Source organism: Zootoca vivipara, chromosome 6, assembly GCF_963506605.1.
Source record: "Zootoca vivipara chromosome 6, rZooViv1.1, whole genome shotgun sequence".
Classification (NCBI taxonomy): Eukaryota; Metazoa; Chordata; class Lepidosauria; order Squamata; family Lacertidae; genus Zootoca; species Zootoca vivipara.
In genome coordinates, this window is record NC_083281.1 from 19,937,872 (window position 1) to 19,965,004 (window position 27,133).

A 27,133-nucleotide genomic window follows, 5' to 3' on the forward strand; every position below is an offset into this window, starting at 1 on the left:
AGCCGGCCCGCCGCCGTCGCCATCAGCTGCGCGCAGCGGCGCCCCGCCCGGCGCAGGAGGAGCGGGCTGCGGGGGCATCCGGAGCAGCAGGGCGACGAGGAGGACGCGGAGAGCAAGAGGAGGAAGAGGCCGCCGTCGCCACCGTCTCCCCCGGTGCCCTGCTGCTGCTCATGCTGCCACCGAGGACCGGGGGAGCCTCTCTCTCCCTCTCTGCGGCGCGCCGCGCTCGGCTCCGTCTCCTGCCGCCACCTGGGCGCGCGTGTCAAGGGCGGAGAGGCGGATTAAGCGCCAGGCAGGCGCGCGGGAGGGAGGCAGGCAGGGACGAGGGCGCGCGGGAGGGGAGGGGTGGTGGTGGATGGTGTGCACCCCCACCACCACCAGGGAGGGGGAAGAAACTGCCCACCGCGAGGGCTGCGCAAGCAGCAAGTCCCTGGTGAGGTCGGAGCAGGAAGAGGAAGATGACTATGCGGGGAGGCGACGCCTCGATCTTGCTGCGCCGCAACAGCTGGTGGGGGTGGACAGCCCCGGCTCGGGGAAGACCACGCCGGACACGGGCGCGCGCTGGGGTGGCCTGGCGCCAAGCTGCCGCTCCAGGGGGTCCGGGGAAGGGCGAGCTGGTTAGTGGGGTGGGGGTGGGGGTCTCGGGCAGGCTGCTGGGGCGGGACCTCGTGGGTGGATGGCGATTTGCAGAGGGGGGAGCAGGAGGTGGGTCCTCCGGCTGCAGCCTGGGTTCCCCAGCCGGTGTAACTCATGGAGCAAGAGAATTGTGAATACTGCGAATCTAGTAAGTAGGGATAGCTCTCTCACGAGCTGCATATGCGCTCGCGCAGGCGATAGGGTAACCACATCCAACTTATGCGTTTGTTACGCACGGTGTAATTTCGAATTTCTCACTGTTCCTACTGCTGTTGCAACTCCATGGCCGTCCATGGCCCGTGCAGGGGGGCGGGGGGGGCAACTGCTCCCGTGAATGAACCACGGTTGTATTTTTGAGGTTGCAACCCGCCCTGGGGTCCCAGCGTGAAGGGCAGGTAATAAAGTGGAAGCATGACCAGCCTCAATTTTAAAGAGAGAGAAAGTTTGCTGTAGTGGAGATGCGAGGCGAAAGGGCCAGGCGCTGGAAACTTCCTCCACCCAACTTTAAATATTTTACTTCGCACCCTCTCAAAGCCCATTTCTGCGGGTGTCCACTACACTATTAGGATTAGTGTAGGGATGTTGTGGCGTGCATGCAATGGCACGCGCTGCGATTGCTGCGCGCGCGCGCCCACACGTGCACGCACACCTTGCAGTGTTTCCGCTGCATTCATTGCTGCAAAATAAAAAAAATTCCTTCAGTAGCACCTTAAAGACCAACTAAATTTTTATTTTGGTATGAGCTTTCGTGTGCATGCACACTTCTTCAGATACCATTGCTGCAGTCTCTTAACACACACAAACACACAGAGAGCGATAGACGGAGAGCTCACAGGGTTCTTGCCGGGTGGTTAAGGAAGCGCCCCCCCCCTCCAGATGACGCGAAGTTGCAGGATATCTGCACCGGGGGGGAGGGAGGTGGCGGAAGCGCGCGCAGACACACACGCACACACGTGTTGCAGTATTGAGAGGGCGAGAGAATTGCGGCGTGTCCGAGACACTGCTGTGTTGCAAGGTCTCCCTCCACCCCACCCCCACTCCACTCTGCCCACACAGACACCAGGGATTTCGCTTTTGACCACTCCATGAAACCAGCGTCCCCGCGGCTCCAGGACTCGATCCTGTCCCGATCGCGGTGCGTGGCTTAATTACAGGAGAGGAGAAAGTGGATTCTGCAGCCACAGTTTTCTCTGTCTCTGTGAGTGTGTGCAATAAACCCCTCCCCTTCTGCCCACTGTGCCAAGGTCCAGCTTCCCTCCTTTGCCGCTACTCATTCTCCTTCCCTTTTATTTTTAATTAGATTTGTGTACTGCCCTTCATCCAAAGATGACAGCTGGGATAGCTCAGTCCGTAGAGCAGGAGACTCTTAATCTCAGAGTCCTGGGTTCAAGCCCCACGTTGAGCAACAAGAGTCCTGCATTGCAGGGGGTTGCACTAAATTACCTTCAAGGTCTTTTCCAACTCTACGATTCTGTGATCACAGGGCGGTTCGCAACATAAAATATTGCATCCCCTGGCTCTGATCCTGGCCTGAAGGCTGTTGCAATGGGCCAAGCCTGATATTCTCCAGGGTTTGATTTGAGCTGGGCTCTAGGACCAGTTTCCTGAGCCCAGAACACCCACCTCCCATGTCAAATCCGGGGTGCCAGAGATCAGTCACACTTTGGCGTGACCAAGCTCCCGAGCTTGGCAGGATAGAGAGCAGGCAGGTAGGAACTGGCTTCTTTCTCAGTACCAGCGGAAGGAGGTTTTGCTGAGCTCCCACCCCCAAGGTGTCACCAAGGGAAAAGGCATAAATGAATGGCTCCCATTTACTACTCTTGCTGTGAAGGCAAAACCTGCCTTCCGTCCCAGAGATTCTGCCGCAGATTCTTCACTGGTTCTTCACTACGCAGATTCCTTTGCGTAGCAAAGGAAGAGGCACGTGCAAAGTTATTTTGTACTTGTTACATGTTCAGATAGCACATAAATGCATTGCAATGACTGCAAGACATGTGGCACCTAAAAAGGTAAAGGGACCCCTGACCATTAGGTCCAGTCGTGACCGACTCTGGGGTTGCGCGCTCATCTCGCATTATTGGCTGAGGGAGCCGGCGTATAGTTTCCAGGTCATGTGGCTAGCATGACAAAGCCACTTCTGGCGAACCAGAGCAGCACATGGAAACGCCGTTTACCTTCCCGCTGTAGCGGTTCCTATTTATCTACTTGCATTTTGACGTGCTTTCGAACTGCTAGGTTGGCAGGAGCTGGGACCAAGCAAAGGGAGCTCACAGGGATTCGAACTGCCGACCTTCTGATCAGCAAGCCCTAGGCTCAGTGGTTTAACCCACAGCGCCACCTGGGTCCCTAGTGTAATCCAATTATTGTTCTTCCATCGGAAGCAACAACTGGAATTGGAGCATCACACTTTTTCTGTACATGGTATAGCCCTTGAGATATTTGAAGGTGGCTGTCATGTCTCCTCTCAGTCTCCTCTTTTCCAGGCTAAACATACCCTACTTCCTCAATAAGATTCTTTGGAGTAATAGTATCACTCTATTCTGCCTTGGTCAGACCACACTTGGGAGTACTGTTCTGGCCACCACAATTTAAGGAGGATGTTGACAAACTGGAAGGTGGGCAGAGCCGAGGGAAACCAAGATGATCAAGGGTCTGGAAACCTAGCCTTATGAGTAACAGTTGAAGGAGTTGTTTAGTCTGGAAAAGAGGAGACTGAGAGGAGATATGATAGCCATCTTCAAATATCTCAAGGGCTGGCACATGGTAGATGGAGCTAGCTTGTTTTCTCCTGCTCTGGAGGGTAGAACTTGAACTAATGAATTCAAGTTATAAAAAAGGAGATCTTGCAAACGACCACAACTTTATACGGCAGTAATGACTTTTTCAGACCACCTTCAGCCCAAACATGCATTTGGGAACCCACTTTTTAATTTTGCACCATGCATTTGTGTTGGGGCCCTCCTGCAGCTGTTGGGCTCCACGTGGCCAGTGGTGAAGGATTATGGGAATTGTAGTCCAACAACACCTGGAGGGCAGATGCCAAGAATGCAGTCCTTTTGGCTCGGCAAGAACCATACCCACAGCTCCACTCAGTGGCATAAAGAAGAATTGCACATATCCTCATTAGGAGCAGAAGTTTCCTGCAAGTTGCATTCTTGGCTCAGCTGTTTTGGGCTTTCAGTCGTGTGCCAAGTTTCTTACCATCCCACTGACAAATCTTTGCAGCGGCAGGAAAAAGCACTGCATTAAATCACCGTGATTGTCCATGTCTGGAGATTTTATGCCAATAAATTTTCTGTGTCCCCCCCCCAGGTCTGTTGGGCAACCGCTAACCCCGAATCTCTTTCAGTTATAGGTGGCTGAAAAGTGTCAAGACTTCGTTTGACACAAGTTTTGAATGCAAAGGCTCGGCCCCTGAACATGTGAAACAGCAGGGTGTCTTTGGGCATGTGCAGAGAGCATTTCTCCCAGCGCTAAGCAACTACAGGTGGAACACAGGTACCTCCTGATGAGGAATGGGTTAATGAAAGAAATAAAGGCAGCTCGAGTGAGTGAGTCCAGGCTCATGTTATAGGAAAGCCTTCCCCACTGCCACCAACACAATCATCTAGGTCACTATCATATTGTGGGTGGGGGAATGTGAGCAGAGTTTTGGAAATGAAACAAAATCCTCTACAAATGTAAATAACATTGGTAGCCTCAGCTGCGGAGACATGGCCATCATTTTGCAGGCTGAAAAACGCTCAGCTGTGAATGCTTGCAAGACCTTAGACATGAACTGTATACTAGTTCAGATTTACCAAAGGGATCCTCATTACTCTGCAAAGTTTGTAATGTGTGTGGATGTGGATGGAACTGAAGGGTTGTTCCTTTCTCCTTTGGATGGGGCAAATTCAACCCGTAGAATCGTAGAGTTGGAAGGGACCACGAGGGTCATCTAGTCCAACCCCCTGCAATGCAGGGAACTTTGACCCAACGTGGGGCTCGAACCCACAACCCTGAGATTAAGAGTCTCATGCTCTACCGACTGAGAAGGTCCCCTTCATTGACAACGCTTAGGGAATCACAGAGAAGATACCTCTGGGGCAGCCTCGCTTCCTTAACCTGCGACCCTCCCAATTTTCTCAATTAAAACTCCCATCAGCCCCAGCCAGAGTAACAGCAAAGTATCTGAAGGGCACCAGTTTGGGGAAGGTTGCCAGGGGGGCGGGGAGGTGTCATTTCCACAAGGAATGTCAAGAAAGCGTTTGCCGGTATGCACTGACGTTACAGAACAGAAAACAGATAAGATTGCCAACTTTGTTACAGACTCTGCTCCTCTGCCTTTCTTGGCAGCCTGATTTGCGCCACCTAAACAGTTTAAGCCTTCTGCCCGGGCCCTGCATTTTCAGAAAGGCTTCGCCTGTTAAATTTGTGCACAAAAGGCTGCCGCTGTTAAAATCAGAGGAGAAGGAGGGCCGGGAAGAAAGTTGGCAGGCCTAACGGCAGAAGAAGAAGCCGGCTTTTAAATTAAAGTTTGCCATCCAGCCAATGTCGGGTTTTGGATGTTTGCGTTTCAGGCACAGGGTGTGCAAACACTGGTTGGAGACAACTTCCAGATTGGGTGTCAGTATCACACAAAAAGGGAGAGCTGGCAGCGCTGGCGTTGCTGCCAGGCCTGTAAAGGTCTGGGTTGATTCCTGTCGATCTTGGGTGTTCCCTGCACTTAAAGCCTCCCTTGCTTCCCTCCTATATTCCTGGGAACTGTAGTATTTTGGGGGGTAAACTAAAGTTCTCGGGATTATTTGGGGGAGGCCATGTGTCTGCAGAGTCACAAGACCAGAGCTGGTCCCTAGAGCTGGGTCCATGCAATCTGTGATCCTCAAACCCAGCTGACTGCCACTCTCCCCGAGATCCCCCGAGGATCCACATCGGCTGATTTTGTGGCTTGCTTGGAACTGATGGCGCTCTTGCTAAACCATGACGTGGCTGGTGGTTTGTGAGTGTTTGACGTTGCAGCTGTGGCCGAAATGGAGCCTTCTCATATCTGAGGAGAGACCACCTGAATCACCTCTCTGGGTGCTTTCGCCGCCTCCGGGATCCTGGGCGATGTTGCTATGGCGACGGCAAGGTGGCCGTGTGGTTGCCTAGGCCTGATGTGACCCGGTTCTTAGACTCTCATTAGGTGGGCTCTGAGCTCTTTGTCAAGGGAGTTAGCCGGGGCAACGGAGGGGAGATTATATATTTTTTCCATCCTCTCCTTCCTTCTTCTCCTGAACCTGAATTGCCCTGGATTTCCGAGGGACCCAAGGGCAACGCAGCTGGCCGGAAAGAGGCTTGGAGTTTGTGTCAGGGAAGAAGAGAGTGATGGAGACTGGCATTCTTTTTAATTCAAAACAGCCTTTTATCTTTCCTAATCTGATTGAAGTGGTGGCCTGAGGCGTCCCTCACGGCCCTGCAAGGTGAAGGCCTGTCTGGAAGGCCTCCAAGTCTGAAGAGAGCAAAATGGGGATACAGTATAGCTATATTGGAGGAAGTGGGAAGGAACCCAGCAGGGGACTGAAGTGGTGTATACCGTATATTTAAAGCACACAGAGAGAGTGCAAGAATTCTGGGAACGGCAGTTCTCTTCTAGGATAGCTCAGTCGGTAGAGCATGAGACTCTTAATCTCAGGGTCATGGGTTTGAGTCCCACATGGGATAAAAGATCCCTGCGTGGCAGGGGATTGGACTAGATGACTCTCAGGGTCCCCTCCAACTGTACCATTCTATGATTTTTTGAGGGGGCGTGTCTATGTAGCCTCACACCCTAATCCTGCCCCCCCCCTTTTCTGGGAGTGGTGTGGTGTTGAGTCTCATGGAATTGAAAGTAACTTTCTTTGTGGAAATCATAAATCAGACTGCAGATCTGCAGCTTACCACTATTATTATTGTTATCGTTATTAAAAAAATTATATATCACCCTTCATCCACAGATCTCGGCAGTTCCCAGCCCTACACAGTAAACCCCACTGAGTTCAGGGTGTATCCCGAAAAGTCTGTTTTGAATCGCAGACAATCAGCCCCAAAGCCAGTCCCATTGAAAGAAACGTCCTAACTGCGTCTGATGGTAGACGTTGTCCAAAACAGTTTGGCCTCGCTGGAGCGTGATGGAACCCGGGAACTATAGTTCACATAAAATAAGGTTTCAGATTTGCCCCAACAACAATAGAGCTTTCTGGTTGTGTCCACACAAATAAGGAAGGGCGTTCTGGGCGTGTGAAGAGATAGGTTCAAAGGACTTGTGCAGAGCTACGATTCCCCTTAGCAAACTACAGTTCCCATGATTCGAGCGGGGGGCAATGTGCTTTGCAGCATTTCCAGGGATGCCAGGCCTGATGAAAGGGCTGGGTGGCGCAACCTCTGTCTCCGTTTTTTGAGTCATCACTCAGGAACGCGGGCACCGGGGCGCCTGGTCCACAAGAGCCTTGTTTGCCTAGCGAATGGTGTCTTGCCACCGTCTCTGCCAGCTGGCTCTGGGGAGCGGACTTGTTGGCTGCTTGCCTATCACTTTGAGGTGTGCGAGGTTGCTTGTCCCTAATTTTGCAATGGGTCTCTGCTGCGGCCGACACCAAGAGCCTCCTTCAAAGAGGGCTGGTTTTCCAAACACATTTTCTTCTGTTTCTTTTAAAATTTTGTTTATTTGGTGCTTTTTAAAATAATATTCTTAGCCAACATAGCTAAAAAAAAACCAGAAAAAATAAAAGGTTCCTCAAACATTCAGACCTAACCCCCCCCCCCCCCGGAAATCCCTCCATGCGTTCCAATTCAATCTTTCATTTCTGCAGCTTTTGCTGCAATCTAACTATTAAATACCCATAGTTACCCAAGTTCATGTCACTTTACAAGTGTCGTTGTATTCCAGCTAATGATTTTTCAACTGTTTACAGTGGTCTTTCAAATATGTTACAAAATTATTCCAGCCTTTCACAAAAATTTGGTCTTCCTGATTTCTGATCTTTCCTGTCCATCATAGTCCATTTTCTTCTGTTTCTTTCTCTTTTTTTAAAAAAATTAAGATGTATTTTTTAATAAAATAAAACAAGTAACATTTTTTTGTTAAAAACAATTTTTATTGATTTTACTAAATATGCAAGATTTGATTTTACTAAATATGTAAGAAGTCGCTGGTCAAATAAAAAAAAGGAACAATGGCATACGTATCCTAAAGCATCTAGGAAAATGAAACATAGGGAAATAAGATAGCAAACGAAATAAACATTCTCTGATTTTGGAGTCCACTCCAGTCATTCTGTTGCTTTTTTTTTTAGCTGGAAATGGCTGGTAATTCCAGGGTCAGCTGTGGATTGTTCCATACACATGTATATCTCACCAGGCTTGTTGGAGGTTTATATTTTATTATATTACTATTTATTATGCCTCGCCTTACCCCTGGCAAGGCCCTCAAAGCAGTGTAAACTTAAAAATTACAAATTATACAACCAGTGCAATAAAAAGATCCAGGAGCTTTACAAGGAGGGATGAGGGAAAACCTAGGCAGGGGCAGAGCTAGCTGCTCCTGCACCCGGAATGGCACGGCAGTGCGATCCTCCGGGGGGGGGGGGGAGTCCGATCGCGGCGCGATCCGGGGGGGTGTCACACCCCTCTGGGATGGCACCCGGGGCGGAACCGCCCCCACCGCCTCACCCTCCTATGCCCCTGGCCGTAGGTGACAGAGTATCTCAGCCCAAAAACCAAAGTTTCTTCCAGTTGGGTACGTGTTGTAGGATCACATACATGTGTAAACTGGCTGAAGGGTGGTGAACATCATCTTTAAAAAAAAGAAAGAAAAAGTTTATTTATTTATTTATTTATTTATTTATTTGCCCAGGTAATCAATAACTTGTGATTTGGTGACACGCAAAGGTAAAGAAATCGGAGGGGGCGGGAAACAATGCAACTGAATGTAAATGAAAATTATATATGCACACACAGCAAAAATAAAATCTAAACTTGGGGGGGGGGGGTGTTTTCCAGTTGCAATCCCTTGGGGCCCGGGGGGGGGATTTTACTATTTGGCGTGGGAGGCAGTATTATATATAAAGAGAGGTGGGGGGGAGGATACTGGTCCTCAAGGTTTTCTTATGATATTCTTACTTGAAGCTGAAAAGAGTGTATTTCCCAGGAGGCATCTGAACACGGTTATTGGCATTAATATATAAAACCTTTTTTTTTTTTGCCATGTGGTTCAAATGAATTCTTTTTTTATTTGTTTATAACTAAACCTTCATTCTGAGTTGATTTTTCAGCAATAGCCAGAGACCAGATTCGATCGTACTGGGAAGTCCTTATTTAATCCCTCTAAATATTTCCATCATCTGGTGATTCTGATTAGGAAAGTGCTGCTTTCTAGATTCGCAAAGCAGCCGAATACAAAGGCTAGTTTTAGTTTTCCTTTAAAAGCCAACCATCTGCATCACAGATCTTGATTGCAGGTCTCCCCATCGTGGGTCATTTGCCCTCCCGGCATCCTAGATGAAGCTGAAAGCTCGTTGCAGGATTGAAGTGACATACACAAATTTTAGTCCTCGCCATGCGATGACTCACAGCTTTGCCTGATTCACGTACTGACCTTTGCATCGAGTGAGGCTGCACACAGAACCGTAGAGTTGGAAGGGACCACAACGGTCATCTAGTCCAACCCCTGCCATGCAGGAATCGTTTGCCCGAGGTGGGACTCGAACTCGCGACCTTGAGATTAAGAACCTCGCGCTCCACCAACCCAGCTACCGTTAAATCCCAAGAATCCTGGGAACTGCCGTGTACACATCTACAATTCCCAGCACCTCTAACACACTATGGTTCCCAGGACTGCTTGAGGGAATTTGGGGTGGGATGGGGAGAGTGCTTTAAAGCTGCAGTGTAGACACAGACTCAGTGTGGTTCTAAGCATAGTTGGAACTACTCAGATGTAGAAAATACGGTGCGAGAAATAGGAGGAGAAGCTAATGGAGAAGCCAAATTATTTCCCTTTGAATTTGCCCTTTGTAAAAATTCAACACGTGTTTCCAAAGCAGGGAGCAGCTTATCATGTTTTGCAGATTACTTATGTATTCATTTGTTAGTTACATTTTACCCCACCATTTCTCCAAGGACCTCAAGGTTGCATAAGTGGTTCCCACCCCCCTCCTCTATTTTATCCTCAGAACAACCCTGCAAGGTAGGCTAGGTTGAGAGGCGCTGACTGAGCTAGAGGTGGGATTTAGTACAATGTGACCGGTTCTGCCACACTGGGCGCTGAGCAGTGGCATAGTAATGGGGGGGGTGCACTGCCCCAGGCAGCAGGCTGGGCGGGGCTGACCACCTCCAGCGGCCGCCGCTGCGCAACAAGACCGCCACCATGGAGGAGAAGCCCCGACACAAGCGAGACTGCCTCGCTCCACAGCTTGCTCGCAGGGTTTGCCGCGCCGCCGCACCGCATGCCTCCTGTGCGTGCATGCGCTGCGCGTCATGAATCGTGCGTTGTGATGCGCGACGCATGTGTGCGATGGACACCCTCCCTGGGCAGGCAGGCGGTTAGTTACACCGCTGGCGCTGAGCCTAGGGGGTGCCGCAGGGTGCCACAACTATGACCTAGGGAATTGAGCCATCGCAGACTCTGCACAACCAGGGTTCAAGAGCGTGGGGAAGGTTGTAACGGCCAGATTTAGGTTTGATGAGGCCCTAAGCTGCTGAAGGTAATGGGGCCCTTTATGTGTCCAGCTGTCCTTTGTCAACAACAAATTGTTGCTGTTTCTTGTGTTGAATATATGTTATATGGTAATTTATGGACCTAATAGGTATCTAAAGCCTTTTGCACGTGCAGAATGTAGGCACCCTATATATAGAAATGAGCAAACCAGTGATATTTTAGGGAGCAGGCTAGCATCATAGGAGCCTACACAACACAAAACACTGTTGCCGTATGTAGGGTCTATTTTATTTTATTTTTATCTTATATTTTGGCAATGTACATCCAGTTTTTTTTCCTTTAAATTTTTTTGGGGGCCCCAAGAGAGTGGAGCCCTAAGCTATAGTTTGTTTGGCTTATACGTAAACCCATCACTGGGTTATAACCGCGTTTAGTGGAAACTGCTTACAATCCCTTAACGCAGGAAGGTGGGGTGAAGGGGAGAGCACAGGCAATCCTATGCCTCTTTCATGGGCCAGCATTGAGCGCAATTTGGCACATCATCACCTTCTGTGGTCTGTGTGTCGAGCTGAATATTTGCAGATACATAGAAAAGGGCTAAGGAGCAAACCCTACACCTACACAGATCCAGAGCAGAGTCTCTAAGATGGTCGGATGGCGTCTTGTACGCCTCCTTCCGGCAACTCCTGTTGCCAAGCTGTTGCCAAACGTTTTGCTCTGTTTTCCTTTGGACCACATCAGTGAGGCCGGGGGGGGGGGGGTCTTGTCATCTGGGCAGCCCAGGACTTCCATGCACACTGACCAGACTTGCACCCCAGAGAGGTAAAGGTAAAGGGACCCTTGACCGTTAGGTCCAGTCATAGATGACTTTGGGGTTGTGGCGCTCATCTTGCTTTATTGACTGAGGGAGCTGGCGTACAGCTTCCAAGTCATGTGGACAGCATGACCAAGCCGCTTCTGGCGAACCAGAGCAACACATGGGAACGCCATTTACCTTCCCGCTACTTGCACTTTGACGTGCTTTCGAACTGCTAGGTTGGCAGGAGCTGGGACCGAACAATGGGAGCTCACCCCATCCCGGGGATTCGAACCGCCAACCTGATCTGCAAGCCCTAGGCTCTATGGTTTAGACCACAGCGCCGCCCATGTCTCTTGCACCCCAAAGTCGCTTCAAAACCCAGCAAAAACAATGCAGGAGGCAGATGTTACCTGTTACCAGTCTCTGCAGACAAACCAGGTACTGCGACTCTCCAGCTGTTTTTCTTCACCTACAGAGGCGCATTTCACTGTCTCTGGAGACAGACGGATGCCAACAATAATCTATCGTGGTGATGCAAGCTGACTGTAAGCAAGTTTTGCATTGTGCTTTCTGCTGTGCTGTTCCCAAAACTTTCTGCTTTAAACATCAATAAAGCTTTTTTTAAAAGAAGAGCTTCAGACAAAGTTAAGAGCAGAATACAGCTCCAAGCCTGACTCTCCTCCTGCACTGACCATCTTGAGAAATGGGGCTAGCTGCATTTGGGCACATGGAAATTTGCTTTCTGCCTTCAGTCCTCCTGCTACTAATGATCTTTGGAAGACAGGGAGCCTGTTTGTTTCCTGTCCAAAATGGACCTGCCTTCAAACAATTGTGTGCCCTTAATCTCAGCCTGAGAAGGTGGAAAGTCAACAGGGCTTGTTTTCAGCCCTGGCGCCATGCAGGGAACCAACTTCTCAAGTACTTATCCAAGAAGAAAGCAAGAAGCAGAGGTGGTGGTGGGGTGGGTGTGCAAAGGACAGTCAATATTGACGGAGGCACTTGAAGATCTAAGCTCAGTGAGCTCATTACATTCTTGAGGGAGTGCAGAGGTGCCCTGAGGTTAGGCCAGGATGAAAAGCCGGCACGTTTTTTGTGGCTTCCTGCCTGGACACGTAATAGGGGTGATAGCAGAAGTAAAGGCAGGCTATTTCAGGGCCACACACAATTCTCATTTCTTCTCATTTGTTTATTGCATATCATAGAACTGTCGAGTTGGAAGGGACCACAAGAGTCCTCTAGTCCAACCCCCTGCAATGCGGGGATTATTTTTTTACCCCATGTGGGGCTCAAACCCACAACCCTGAGATTAAGAGTCTCGCGCCCTACTGACAGAGCTTACCCCCACACCTTTTCCTCCAAGGAGCTCATGGTGGCAACTGTGGTTCTCTGCCCTCTTCATTTAATCCCCACAACAACCCTGTGAGGTAGGTTAGGTAGAGAGGCAGCGCCTGTCGTCCCCCCCCCCCAACAGTGAGTTTCATGGCAAAGTGGGGATTCAAACCCTGGTCTCTCGGGTCCTAGCAGGTAAGGATGGAACTGGCCCCTACCCAAAACTCTGTCTGAGGAGCTGCTGCTCAAACAGTTGTCTGATTTGGTACAAGGTATCTCCCTATGTTCTTCTGTTTGTTTTGTGTTCAGAAAAGAATATAGTTGGTGACAATGAAATGGGCACATCTGCTTAAATGTGGCAGTCAAAAGCACAAATCTCTATACTTCAGGAAAGGGGTGACTGAAATACATCGGACATGAACCTATGCCCTTAAAATGCACTCCCCCCCCCTTCTTTCCACCTTCTGTGATTTACTCTTGTCTTGGATATATCTAAGAACAGGGCTTTTCAGCTTGCTGAAACAATGGACTCAAATTGATTTCACTGGCTCTGAGAGAGGTCTACAGACACTTGCCTCTTCCACCTGCAGTTGTAAGAGGTGAAGTGTAAAAAAATAGCCAGGTGGGGGGGAAATGTTATATTTGCTTAAATAAATAAAAAAACAACCCTCAGTATATTTCGTTATATTTGTTTCTTCCCAAGGGAAGAAAAGAGGAATACAGGTGAAACTTGGAAAATTAGAATATCGTCAAAAAGTGCATTTATTTCAGTAAAGCAACTTATTATTTTTTATTTTATTTTTACAAATGCTTTCTTTTGGAAATTCCACAGTAATAAAACAAATAGTTACAATAATACAAAAATAAACATCGCTATTACATTTCATTAATTACATTCTATTTAGAATTGACCCGCCTAACGACAAATAATTACAATTACAACAAATAAAGGCTTGGCATATCTTGCTTTGCATGTCATGCATCTATCTCATATATTGGTTTCACCTTTTAAGTTGCATTACTGAAATAAATGCACTTCTCGACGATATTCTAATTTTCCGAGTTTCACCTGTATATGCTATTCAGTTTTACCATTTAAAAGCAGCAAAGAAAACTAATAGGAATATGAAAGCAGATTTGTAGCCAGCATTGCTTGGGAAGCCTAAGAAACAACGAAGTTTTGAAATCAGTGGTTAAAATAATTGATGAGTGTTTAAAACCAGTGTAGTTTTGAGAGGTTGTCTGCCATCTTGATTCAAAATGGCACCCAATTCTACCCAAATGTCAACGAAAACCTGCTCCTTTATCTCAGGAACCGTGATGCAAAATTCGGGTATGGGATCTTAAAGAGGTGTCCATATTTTTGGTGAGCAGGCAAACAACTTGCCAAAACATATACAGTAGTAAATTAGTCTAAATGAAGTATAGAGATTTGTGCTTTTGACTGCCACATTTAAGCAGATGTGCCCATTTCATTGTCACCAACTATATTCTTTTCTGAACACAAAACAAACAGAAGAACACTTGATACAGTAAGCAGAAACTGAGTCGTGGTGCTATATTACCCACTGAAAAAATGTCCTTCCTGGAAAAAAAACATTTATTTGATAAAAATTTATACACCACTTGATTGTAAACAAAAACAAAAACCTCAAAGCGGTTTACAAAAGATTAAACAGTAAAAGCAAGGGGGGAAATCACAACTCTTCTTTAAAACATACAAAAGTTAAAATACTAAAACGGATTAGACCTTTTAAATATCCAAGAAGAACTCAGTCCTGTAGCTTTGATTTGTTATAATCCACACAGAAAAAGCTTTTTTTGGTGGCTCTGGTTTGGCTCCTAGTTTACAAACTTGTGCTAGTTATTCCTTAATGATTCTGATTTACTTATTATCAGCAGGGATTAAAGAGATACCAAAATGTGGATTATTCCCAATTAGGGCTAATGATGCTGAACAAATAGTGACTATAAACGAAAGAGGGAGAGAGGTCCTGGGTCTAAACATTGGTCCTCCAGATCTGGAAGCACTTCCTCCTCAACCCAGATGGAATGGGCCTGGTTGCGATGACCCAGGAAGATGCACTCTGCACATGTTCAGAAACACTTGTGTGCCCCGAAGTTGAGTCTGCTCACTGCGAAACAGACTTCTGAGATGAGCTCTGACTTAAGGTAAGCGCTGCTGGTTTTTGCCTTTACAAATGCGAAGAAAAACTTCTGAAATTCTGGCACAACATTTAAGGGCTGCCCTGAGGCGTCAATCAGAGCTTCTGGATGTGAAATACTGTCTCCATTTCCTGCTTGGGTACATATTTGCCCAGAGGTTCAGAGCAGCCCAGGTTCAACAAGATCGCTGCCGCAGTGGAGTTTTCAGAACGGGTATTTGCTCAAAGCTGTCCGTGCCAAATCATTCTAGATGCCATCAAAGAATGCCGAGTCTTGGAGAACAGAAGTCGGCTAAATATTTACTAGGCAGCAAAATTCTGGTAGATGCATTGGTCTCTGCTGAGGTGGCTGGTTTCTGAGCTCCTGGGGCTTAGACTTTGATTGCAGGGACCTGCAGGCCTCCTTTTGATCATTTGTCCATGATGATTTTGCAATTGATGGTAGTGGGGCTATTATACGTGATCCTTCCTTCCTTCCTTCCTTCCTTCCTTCCTTCCTTCCTTCCTTCCTTCCTTCCTTCCTTCCTTCTCTCTCTCTTGATAATTTTATTAGTTTTATTAGTTTTCAATTACAATCCAATAATAGCCTCATTATAAAAATGCCAAATTATAATACAATTACTAATATCAATCATTCAGATGCCAAATTATATAATTTAGGTGGCCCCCCGCGTGCTGGAATTGATGGTTTGATGATTTACTTTATTTCTGCGTTCCAAAATCTTATTGTACTGTATTTTTCAGTCTATAAGATGCCCCCATCTATAAGATTTAGGGGGACTCCGATTTAAGAAAATAGGGGGAGATATATCTGTGTATAAAACTCCCCCAAATTTTGGACATTATATTTTAGGGGGGAAACCTAGTCTTATACATGGAAAAATACAGTAATTTCAGCTACACTCTGGTCACAATAACAATCCCTTATACAACAACTGCAGTATTAACAACTTCCATTCGTATTGACACATTAAATTATTTATAAAAACTACAGGTGAGGCACTCAAACTATATCCTTGTTTTTCCTGTGTGTGGCCATTATTCTGTCTGTTATGTTTCTTCCCGTCCTTGTAAAATATTATATCTATCTTTTCCCGGTTGTTGCTACATGATCCTGCTTTCAATACTGTTTATGCTGGTGTAAATTTGGGGGCAGACATACTCCTTCGTTTCCAATCAGCAAACCCCCCATAACTTCTTGTTGATCGTGGAATCTTAGTACTGTATAGAGTTGAGAGGGACCTCGAGGGTCATCCAATCCAACCCCCTGCCATGCCCAGCGTGGGACTTGAACCCACAACCCTGGGATTAAGAGTCTCCTAGTCCCCGGGCTGAGCTACCCTGTAACTTTTCATTGCCACGCATGTTCCAGCGGGGCCGAGGTGAACCACAAAATGTCCCCTCCGCTGCCAGGGAAGAAGGGGTGAAGAAGACAAGGGTTGGAGGGGGCAAGCAGTAGCACCTCTTTGCCAACAGGCTGCTGTTGAGGTGTCATGGGGTACTGGCAAGGTGGCAGATGTGGCAGCAGGGAGCAATGCCTTCCTTGGAGGCCAGATCTGCTGGATCTTGTAGATCTTGTGGATCTTGCTGCCTAAGGCAGCTGCCTCACCTTGCCCCATGGGTGGGCCAGCCCTGTCTTCTAGGGTGTTTGTGTTTTTTCATCCCACATCTGTTTGGTGCAAGAGTGCCTTCGGGGTGGCAATAATGGGATGCGGGTGGCACTGTGGTCTAAACCACTGAGCCTCTTGGACTTGCCGATCAGAAGGTTAGTAGTTTGAATCCCCGTGACGGGGTGAGCTCCTGTTGCTTTGTCCCAGCTCCTGCCAACCTAGCAGTTCGAAAGCAGGCCAGTGCAAGTAGATAAATAGGTACCATTGCAGTGGGAAGTTAAAAGGTGTTTCCGTGCGCTCTGGCTTCCGTCACGGTGGCCCGTTGCACCAGAAGCGGTTTAGTCATGCTGGCCGCATGACCCGGAAAGCTGTCTGTGGACAAACGCCGGCTCCCTCAGTCTGAAAATGAGATGAGCGCTGCAACGCCATAGTCGCCTTTGAATGGACTTAACCGTCCAGGGGTCCTTTACCTTTTTTATCTTTTTAATGGGTAAGAATGGGGCCTTCCAGATGGTAAGGCTGCAGAGCAGCTAATAAACTGGAATAGTGTTTGGACAGCAGTGTAAACCCATTCTACGATTCTAAATCCACCGCAGTTATTACGTTGGTAGCATGTTGCAGGAAAACACCCAGGCTGGAGAGACGAACAGTTAGTGCCGCTCAACACAGAAAGAAGTGGACCAAAACACACCTTAACATTAGTCAATCGAGAAATCACTTTTCTTTTGGAAATTATAGGGACAGAAATACCGAAACTGCATAGAAACGTACTCATGTATGCTGCTACAGCGGCAAGAACATTACTCACCCCAAAATGGAAAGAAGCAGAAGTCCTAGCAAAGGAAGAATGGATACAAAAACTTACGGAATATGCAGAAATGGCGAAACTTACCAGAAGAATAAGAAATCAAGATAACAAATTTTTTATAAAAGAGTTGAATTGGTTTATTGGAATATTTACAGATGAATTGTAAACGGGTAAGAACATTGGCAGGATTATTGTAATAACCTGCAGTTTGATAAGAGTATATATTTAAAGCAGGTGAATAAATGAGCAAATTAAGTTAATTTGAATATGCAGACGATATTAAAAATAAATTTAAGGAACCGCAGAAAGAGGGGGAAGGAAGTCGAGTTTTGAAATGTGAAAATGATTGTAAAATTTGTGAAATGTATAAAACCTGAAAAGCATAAATAAAATTTAAAAAAGAAATCAATCAATTTAGGTTTATTGCTCTAGCCAAAGTTCCAATAAAACAATGCAGATATGAGCCAACATCTGTGATTTAAGTGAAGGGTTACCAGAGACACCAACTCAAATCCAGTTTGATTTCAAATTATACCCTTGAATCACCACAATTTATAGAGATTTTATCTAACTCATTTCCCATTTTTCTTCTTATTTTGCAGCCAGGGCATATAGGGCCGCTCTGTGTGTTATGAAGTTATTTTGGTCACCTTTAGCCATGATTTTCAGAAACTGTTCTGAAATGGACCGCTCTTAACATGAAGAAAATGCAGGCGCTGGGCCCCCGATCCAGAACGTGCTTGCAATCTAGATTGGTGCTGTACCAGTTTTCTTGCTGAAAATATCTCGCTCCATCCCCAGCTGCTATTTGCTCCCCAGGGTGTTGCTTGCTGTGATTTTCTGAGAAAAGGAGACTTGCTATACCAGGTAATAAATGGAAGTGGATGTGGCGGAATAGTGAATTTGACTTGCTACCTGCAAATTGGAAGTACAGTCATACCTTGGTTTAAGTATGCTTCGGTTTGAGTACTTTAAGTACTCTGCGGACCTGTCTGGAATGGATTAACCCATTTTCCATTACTTTCAATGGGAATGTTCGCTTCAGGTTAAGTACGCTTCAGTTTAAGTACTCTGTGGACCGTCTGGAACGGATTAATCCACTTTCCATTACTTTCAATGGGAAAGTTCGCTTCAGGTTAAGTACGTTTCAGGTTAAGTACAGACTTCCGAAACCAATTGTGTACTTAAACCGAGGTACCACTGTAGAGCTTTTGAAAAGTACACAGAATCATAGAATCATAGACTTGGAAGGGACCCCCAAGGGTCCTCTAAGCCAGCCCCCTGGAATGCAGGAATCTCAACTAAAGCATCCATGACAGATGGCCACCCACCCTCTGCTTAAAAACCTCCAAGGACAATTCCAGTCATTTGTATTGACCGAAATGTATTTACAATTCAGCCTGTGGGTATTTGCCATCTGGACATGTGAAGTTGTAGCAGGAGTTCTGCTCTTCTCCCCTCATGCAGAAATATAGGGGACAAATCCTTCACTCGGCCAGAAAAATAACTGGACAGTGAAATGCAGATGATCCAGAACAGGTTTTATTATTTTGTCCTACAGACAAGTCTATTGTTAACAGGGATCTAGTGGCTAACCTACTAAGGAACATCAGCAGTTGCCTAGATTCTTGGTGAACCTACCTGAATATTGTCTACACAGGCTGGCAACAGTTCTTCAGAGTGTCAGGCCTACCTGCAGGCGCTTGCGGGGGTTAGAACCTGCAGTTTTCTCCATGCAAAGCGGATGCTCTTAATCCCCGGGCTGCAGCCCTTCCCTAAACAATAGCAGCAAACGTGGATACTGTTTCAGGGTGGAAAATTGACTCCCCACCCATCTTTCATGAGTATTTGTTCCAGAAAATTTGAACAACTGCACTAGTGTCTGAATGTGCTTCTTGAGAAGTCGTTCTCCACTGCAAACAAATGTGTTGAGAAATGGACAGTGCTCACAGTGTTCCTGGCATACATAGCGTATTCCAGGATGACGTTCGTCCTGCGTATACGTTGCCCAGTCTTACAATATCATATCTAGATTGGAGTAATATTTGTCTTTTATCTCAGCGTGACACTCAGGTTTATGCTGGCGCTGTTTCATCTTTAGCCTTGTTTTTTTTAAGGGATAACTAGGGTTTTTTGTTTTTTTTTTAAATGGATTTTATGATACAGAGCACATGCAACATATACCAGAGGTTATGTGTACAGGGAATTTCCAGACCTCGGGCTAATCATGGCCTTGCAAAGTGTACAATTTGGAAAGCTTGCGGGATATAGAACACATCTATAGTCATAGCTGCCAAGTCTCCAGTTTTTCGCGGGAAACCCCCGGATTTTAATCCGTTTCCCGCTGTTATCCCAATTAGAAAAAAAATCCCGGAAATTCCCCCGGATTTCCTGCCAGGGAGGCTCCATTTCGGGTGCTGCCCTGCCCATGTCTGGGCACCGGAAATCGGGCATCGCCGGCACCGGAAGTTGCTTCTACGCATGCGTAGAAGCAACTTCTGGTGCTGCGCCGCTGCTGATCCCGCATTTTTCAGCGGGAGACTTGGCAGCTATGTCTATAGTAAATGAATGTAACAAAACCGGACAATCTTTCTCCTTGCTCTAGAGTAGTGGACACTATGCCTTTAAAGCACACTTAAAGCTCATTATCTCCCTCAAAGAATTCTGGGCACTGTAGTTCAACACACACCCTAGCTACTGTTCCCAGCATCTCTTAGCAAACTACAGTACCCAGAATTCTTTGAGGAAAAGAATGTGCTTTAAATGTGTCTAGTCTGCATGTGGTCTAGAGTTTCCTCAGGTGAGTTCCAATATCCAGAGGCAACCTGAGGTGTGTTCTGATCCTGTTTGATCTGAAATGGAGTTCTGCCATGAGGCACCAATGTACCTGGTCTCTCCAAGTTCTCTTGAATGTTCTCGTGTACAATTTCTTTCTTCCCGCATAGCAATCGTCAATACCTTTTTGAACCTGAGGATGCAACGGCAAGTAGTTTTCACGTCTGGGCAACTGCTAGACAGGCACCATCCCAGTCTGTCCCTGTTTTCAGGAGGTTTTCAAGCTCAAACATATTTTTGCACAATTAAAGAGGATTAAGGCACTCTGTCACCACAGCGCAACAAGCAAGCCCTGAGCTGTCACCTGCTGTTTGCACCACCTAACAACAAATTATCTCTCCTACCCCCACCCCACCCCAAAAACCCGGTAGTTCAGTCAGAGGAAAATTTACCTCCACCAGCCCCAGCCAGCATGATCAGTGGTTCGAGATGGTGTGAACTGCAGTCCCAAACACCAGGAGGACACCAGGCCAGCAAAGGCTGGTCTAAAGAGAATTGACACTCCACTCCCCCCCCCCTGCTTACTCTTGCCGTAATCTGTGCTGATTTGCTTTCGACAAAGCAATAAGAAGGGAGCCTGCAGAGAAATCAGCAAAAGTCATTTGATGGATCTTTCCCTTTTCCCAAGAAAGCTACAGCGATCGATCCTGGAGCACCGATCAATCAGAAGTGCTGGCTGATCTGAAAAGTTGCAGCTGAAGTATGTGTCTGGTCCAAGCAGCAAACCTTTTTCTTTATTTCCTTCTTTTTTGCGGGATTTAAAATGGTTTGAGACTTGCTGGTTTAAGCCTGTCGGCAGCTTGGCTCCTCCTCGTCTTCCTACCATGATTTCTCATTATGTTTTAGTCTGGTCTCTTCTGTCTAAAAAGCCAATAAGCACCTGAGTGATGGTTGGTCCATTAGGGCAGGAGCAAGGAACCCTCAGCCTGCGGGCCCAAATCTGGCCCACCAGGTTGTCTTCCCCGGAGCACTCTCACTTGCCCCATATTATTATAGGTGATGCCAGGTGTGGGGCAGGTGGAGACTTGGCTGCTCACCTGTCAATCGACTTCCACCATTAGGGTATCGGATAATTGACAGAGGAGTGGTTCTTCCCACCTATCAAAGTTGGCCCTATCAAAGATCTGGCCTGCCAGATGGAAAAGGTTCCTCACCCCTGCGTTCCGGTGAATGGGGCTTGGCCTTACCAACCTCAGCCTGCCTTTCACTTACAACCAATTCAGGCCATCAGCTTCCTGCTCTGTCTCAGTGTTGCCCTGGTGTAACTTGGCAGGGAGGAGGATGGACACAAAACTAGAATCTGTTGGCTCAGCACAACCTTCGCTCTGGCGCCACCTCCTGTTTGCCTCCCCGCCTTCCGCCCTATCAGCCCCAAAGGGACCCCAGGCGTGCCGCTGCTCCAGATTTAGCCACTCCACCTACAACCCGTCTGATTCAACCCAAGTTCTTTCTCTAACCAGAGGTCATGGACTGGCTGGATGAAGAAGTGGCGGGAGGAACCAGCTGGGGAACCCACGAGGGAAGTAGGTTCACAGCCCAGGGATTGGTGGTGGGGCAAGGATGAGTGGTCCGAGGGAGAAAACTGGGTAGAGGAGATGTTGGAAGCTGAAGGGGCAACAGGGCTTAGTGAGTGCGGAAGAGGCTGTGGCAGAGAGCAGTCCGGAATCAGAGCCAAAAGCGGAGGCTGGAGAGGAGGGAGGGGCAAGAAGCAGAGATGAGTTAGGCTGGTGAAGAAACCTGACAAGCTCCTCTACCCCAGAACCTTCTCCCAGAACCAAGGGAGGCATGAAAGGGGCAGAGGAGAAGTTTGCTTCACACAGGCGCAGTCTCTGATTGCTTCGGGTAGACCCTGGAGAGGAGGGAACTTAGGCAGCTGTGGGGAGGCGGGGATTTTCAGTCTCGGCAACTGCTTTATGGGGGCAAGAGCTGCCAGAGATAAGTTGCTTTGCCCATTAGGCCTGTGCAGATCCCGGATTTTGTCAATACAGAGTCCAATCCAACTTGCACAGTGTGATTTACTGCTGGCTAGCTCCTGACCAGGTTTTGCCCTGGCTCCAGTCTTGCCATATCTAGCCCTGACCTGGTACTGTAGCACAAAAGCAAATCTCAGCTGGTTTCAGAGCGGCCAGCCTGACGGCACACAAGTCACATCTGATGCCCCCGTCCACTGGGTGCTACCTGTGCAACACGACAAGGCAAGCCCCTTGCGTGGGCTGTCGGGTGCACAGCACGGCCTCTCGTGCCATCAAATGGTCCAATCTTGGTCCCCTTCCGTCAGCTACCATGGTTTGCCGAACGCCAGCCTGCTTTCTGCAGCCTTTGTGCCAGGCTGAGAGTCGGCGCTGGAACTGGGGCTGGCAGATAATCTCTGGCTGCTGGGTGCGAGTCCAGGGAAGGGATAAGGAGACCCTACCAAGGACTTCTCCTCCATCAGAGACCCGGCAAAAGGGTAGCCCCCTGGGTGTGGTGGAACCACACCGCTGTCGCAGGTTCGGTGTGCTTCCTGCCCTAGGTCGGCCTTGGGGTCCTGTTGCTTGCCTTGCTTCTTCATCTTGTACCGGTGGTTCTGGAACCAGATCTTCACCTGATTCGGGGTGAGGTGGGTGATGGTGGCTAAGTGCTCACGCTCTGGGGCGGTCAGGTACCTCTGCAGTTCAAACCTCTTCTCCAGCTCATGAACCTGGGCCCGGGTGAACAGCACCCGGCGCTTCCTTTTGGATGGGTTCCCGGTGAAGAACGAGGGCGGCTTGATCACCTCGCCAATGTAGCCCAGGCAGTCTGCTCCGGCTACACTGAACCCCGATGTCCCCACATACCTGGGGACTGGGGGTGGGGGAGAGGAGAAAGAATGAGAGCGAGTCAGGCTGCCATTGAGAATCAAACATTATCCTGTACAGTCGTACCTTGGAAGTCGAAAGGAATCCATTCCGGAAGTCCGTTAGACTTCTAAAACGTTCCAAAACCAAATCACAGCTTCTAATTGGCTGCAGGAAGCTCCTGCAGCCAATCGGGAGTCGCGGAAGCCCCGTCGGATGCTTGGGTTCCAAAAGAATGTTCGCAAACTGGAACAATCACTTCCGGGTTTGCGGTGTTCGGGAGCCAAAACGTCCGAGTACCAAGGCGTTTGGGATCCAAGGTACGACTGTCTTTTTATCTTGTGAAGCACCCTGAGATCTTCAGATGAAGGCGGTATAGAAATCAAATAAATAATAAAATAATAATAATCAAATGCAGAGTCCCAGTTTTTTTGTGGGGGGGGGGGAGCTCTTTGTAGCATGTGGATCCACACTATACATTTAAAGCAGCGATTCCTCATTTGTTTTTTTTCCCAGATGGTCACTCTCTTAGTCCCATAAATTCATCTGCAGTGACCCCTGCCCAGTAAAAACATCGTTCAGAATGACCGGTCCCCACATAAAATGCAGGCTGGGTACCTGGAGGTCTTCGTCTACCTCAGCGGGCAGGTAAGGGGAGGGACCGACCTGCCCACACAATAGAAGGTGAATCTTACCTGCGAAGCCTCAGTTGGCTCTAGAACTTCTCCCACCCTGCCCTCCCTCAGTTAAGTCTTCTTTTGTAGGTTAACCTCTTTTCCACAGGTACACAGGCACTGCTATGTCATGGTCGCTGTTGAAGGGCCAGAAAGGAATTTTCCTGCATTGGCAGGTTTTGCCTTTCCCGTAGCAAAACATCACAACTTTGGCGGTTTCAGGCCTTGGGCGGAATCCTTTAGTCTATCTTCCTAAATGGGGGGGTGTGAAGCGGTGACCCACACCCCCCTTGCGGCAGTGATCCCAGGGTTCCCCGTTAAAAGGGTCTTGAGGGGAGGCATTGGCCATACGCCGAGAGGTTGTCATTGCTCTCCCCTGCAACAACGGCAAAACGGGGGGGGGGGCGGGCTCTCTGCTTGAACATATGTTCTCCAGAGCCAGCCCAATCCCCACACATTCTAGATAACCCTGATGTCTCTCAGATCCCCGGCTGGGGACTGGGAAGGATAAATGTGCAATGCCTGAGCCAAGGTCTCCCTACACCTGAAACTTAATAAAGTTGTGGCCAATTTTAATCCCATAACACGTTGTCTTGAGTCATTATTCCACTCAGGGGTCGCCTGGGGTTGGGGGGGGGGACTCCGCCTGTCCACGCAATAGCGGTTTGCATGACCCACCAAGGAAGCACGATAAAATTCAAAACAACAACAACTCATTGTACAACTTTTCAAAATCTAGTTTAAACTATTTAGTTTGGTTAATTCACCAAAAGTGATGCCCTTGATCTGGCGATCAAAAGCCTGGTCCTCATTTCAGCTCGGCTGGTTAGCATGCGCTGCTGATAACGCCATATATTCATATTCAACACACTTTAAAAACGCACAACTTCTGCCAAATAATCCTGTAGGCCTCAGTAGGTCAAGGAAATCTTAGCTCCATGAGAGGGAAGCTATGGTTGTCAGAATTCTTTGGGGGAGCTCGAGTTTTTTAAGCGTGCACTGAAAATACTGCAGATCTGTAAGGATAGGATGCTTTCTGCTGGCAAAACTCCGACACCATTTTCCAATGCGAGGGATACTGGACTTTCACTAAAAAGATAAGAACACAAGAAGAGCCTGGCTGCAGGATCAGGGCAATGGCCCACCAAGTCCAGCATCCTGTTCTCACAGCGGCCAGCCAGATGACTCCAGGGAACCAGGACAAAAGCTGATATTATTTTCCCAAATAACTCTGGGAATTGTAACTCTACCGGCCCTGTTCTTTGTGGGAAAGAATATGGGAAAGAATATGGGAAAGAATGTGGGAAGGAATATGGGAGGAATATGGAATCTTTTGCCAAACATGGGGCTCAAACCCACAAGCCTGAGGTTAAGAGTCTCGTGCTCTACCAATTGCGCTATCCAAAGAGAAATTCTCCACTCCATTCTGTTTCTTCCCATGTGCAAAACCCACAATCGGCATCCCAAGCCACTGAGCATGCTCAGTTGTCATTGGGCTGGGTTTGGGGGGCAGGGGGTCCCCCTTAATGTGCTTCCCCACAAATCTGGGGTTCTCCCAAGCCCACCTATTGGGTGGTAAAAGGTGCTGTTCTGATTACTACATACAAATAGACATGAGGACAATGAGTGTGATTTTATTATATAAGATTCGGTTGCATACAATAATGTATATTTGTAATCTATCGGGTTGTCCTAACTTTTCTTCCAAGGAGCACAGAGTGCTTTCTGTCCTCACAACGACCCTGCGAGGAAGGCTAGGCCCAGGCAGAGGAGAGGCCTTAGATCAGTGCTAGAGTGCAGGTTTTGGAAGCCAGATGTTGCAAACAGAAACTGTGGAGAGCTGCTGCAGCTGCCAACCTGTGTACACATTACTGAGCTAGGCCATTGGTCTGTCTTGGTAGAAGGCAGCTCCCTATGTTGTTTCAAGGTCACCCAGTGAGCAACCAGGACTCTTTGGTCTAACAATCTAACCACTACACCACACTCCCTCCGTACATAATGACAACTTTCCAACATTCTGACCCGTTCCAGGGGCAGGGTTCCCCTAACTTCTGACAGCAGGGGAATTCAAGCTGTAGCTTCAAAAATAGGGGGTTGACTTTTTGAGTGTGTAAGAGGCATTCCCTGCCACATCGAGCGTAGGCCCCACTCTTGGTTGGAAGGTGGCAAGCCCAGAGCGAACAGTCAAACCTGGAAGATTTAGGACAGATAAAAGAAAGCCCTTCGTCACGCAGAGCGTAGTTAAACTGTGGAACTCCCAGCCACAAGAGGCAGGGACGGCCACCAACTTGGATGGCTTCGAAAAGGGGATTGGACAAATTCACAAAGAAATCTATCGATGGCTACTACTAGACCTGATGGCTCTGCTCTGCCTCCACATTCAGAGGCAGCATTGCTTCTGAATACCAGGAGGGAAGAGAGAGCTCAGGTTCCGCTCTCGGGTTTCCCAGAGGCATCTGGCTGGCCACTGTGAGAACAGGATGCTGGACTAGCTGGGCCATTGGGCTGATCCAGCTGCAGGCTCTTCTCATGTCCGTAACTCCTGCAGGGGTGCAACGGGCAGCCTCCTCCGAGAGCGTTATTCTGCCACGTTTCTGCACTTGGCAGTTCAGAAGCCTGCCGACGGCCCCGTGCAAGTTGCCCTGCCCGATGACAGACATTTTGCTTGCAAAAGTAACAACAGCAACCCATCCGACAGCTAAGAGGGTACTTCACTTACATGAAGGGTAGGGTCCATCCGCGGTGCCAGAGGCGTACCAGTCTGCGTGGGCCACCCCGTTCCTGAAGTTCTCCTGCGGGTAGGCGGGCAGCTCTGCTGGGCCTGGGAATGTCCCTGGGTAGCAACCCAGCATGGAGTTGGGAGGCAAGCAGTTGCCAATGGAGAACCTGGAGCCCCCCAAAGAAGACTGGTGGGTGCCGGGCATAAACTGGGCAAAATCTTCCAGTGCCTCCGCAGTAAACGCTTTGAGGTCCTCCATGTGGACGGATTATTCCCGCACCCCGAAAGATGGAGGATTTAGAGCTGGATGCTGAGGTATTCCCCACACACACACACACTCTTGACCTGCTATTCTTTCCCACCCCTCTCCAGACGGACTCTGCAGAGGTGGTGATTCAAAGGGCCTTCTCCTCCTTTTATCTTAAAGTCTGCACCTTATCAGGGATTTAAGTGCTCCACCTACCGCAATGGAGGTGGAGTGGGTGGGTGGGTGGGGGCGAAGGAGCCAGCCCCTCCTCTCCAGGAGTCTAACCAAACAGCAGGAGCGAAGAAGCAGACAGTCCAAGTTAATGGCAAGCGGTGAATTGGTATGAAAACCCCGCTGGCGAGAGGGGAGACTCAGTTCACGAACCTTTAACCTGGGACATCTCGCTGGCATCACTGCAGACAAAGGTAGGGCCTACCTGTCCCCAAGGAGGCATGCTGTCTCCAGCCATACCACCCGGATGGCCGTACATTGGTAACGGGTGCGGGATTTTGTTTTTGCTTTCTAATCAAGTTTCTAGTCCTCATGGCTGCAAAAGTGGCATAATTGCAAGCGGGCAATGGCTGCTGAGATCTCAGAAGCCCCAGAGGAAGGGAAGGATTCCCAGTGGTCAGAAAACAAGGCAGTGGCCCCCCATTAACCAAATGACTTGAGCAAAGCTAACAATTGTATAAATTGTAGGACTTTGGAGTCCTCCGAGTAGCAGCAATAGATCATACAATTTCAAATGACATTCACAATTCTTTAAGAAATAGCTGTGACAGAATTAGTAGAATCCGTCTCTATTTTTTTTTGAATAGGTGATCATTAAAAAGTAATTTAACACTC

The 27,133-nt window shown here is 48.1% G+C and overlaps 1 protein-coding gene across 1 annotated transcript; it reads right to left on the reverse strand.

Moving 5' to 3' along the window:
* Positions 1-20,345: 20,345 nt before the first annotated feature.
* Positions 20,346-26,427, reverse strand: LOC118088005 (thyroid transcription factor 1-like). Its single transcript, XM_035121153.2, has 2 exons — positions 26,041-26,427; positions 20,346-22,654 (listed from the first exon to the last, which is right to left on the reverse strand). The coding sequence occupies exons 1-2, from the start codon at positions 26,297-26,299 to the stop codon at positions 22,110-22,112; spliced, it is 804 nt and encodes a 267-aa protein (XP_034977044.1). The 5' UTR covers positions 26,300-26,427; the 3' UTR covers positions 20,346-22,109.
* Positions 26,428-27,133: the final 706 nt, after the last annotated feature.

Bases quoted from the DNA above. Each gene is read 5' to 3' on its own strand.
- LOC118088005 (XM_035121153.2), bottom strand. From the start codon at position 26,299: ATGGAGGACCTCAAAGCGTTTACTGCGGAGGCACTGGAAGATTTTGCC. The intron at 22,655-26,040 runs GTAAGTGAAGTA...CCCCACCCCCAG, and splicing joins GGATGGACCCTACCCTTCAT to TCCCCAGGTATGTGGGGACA.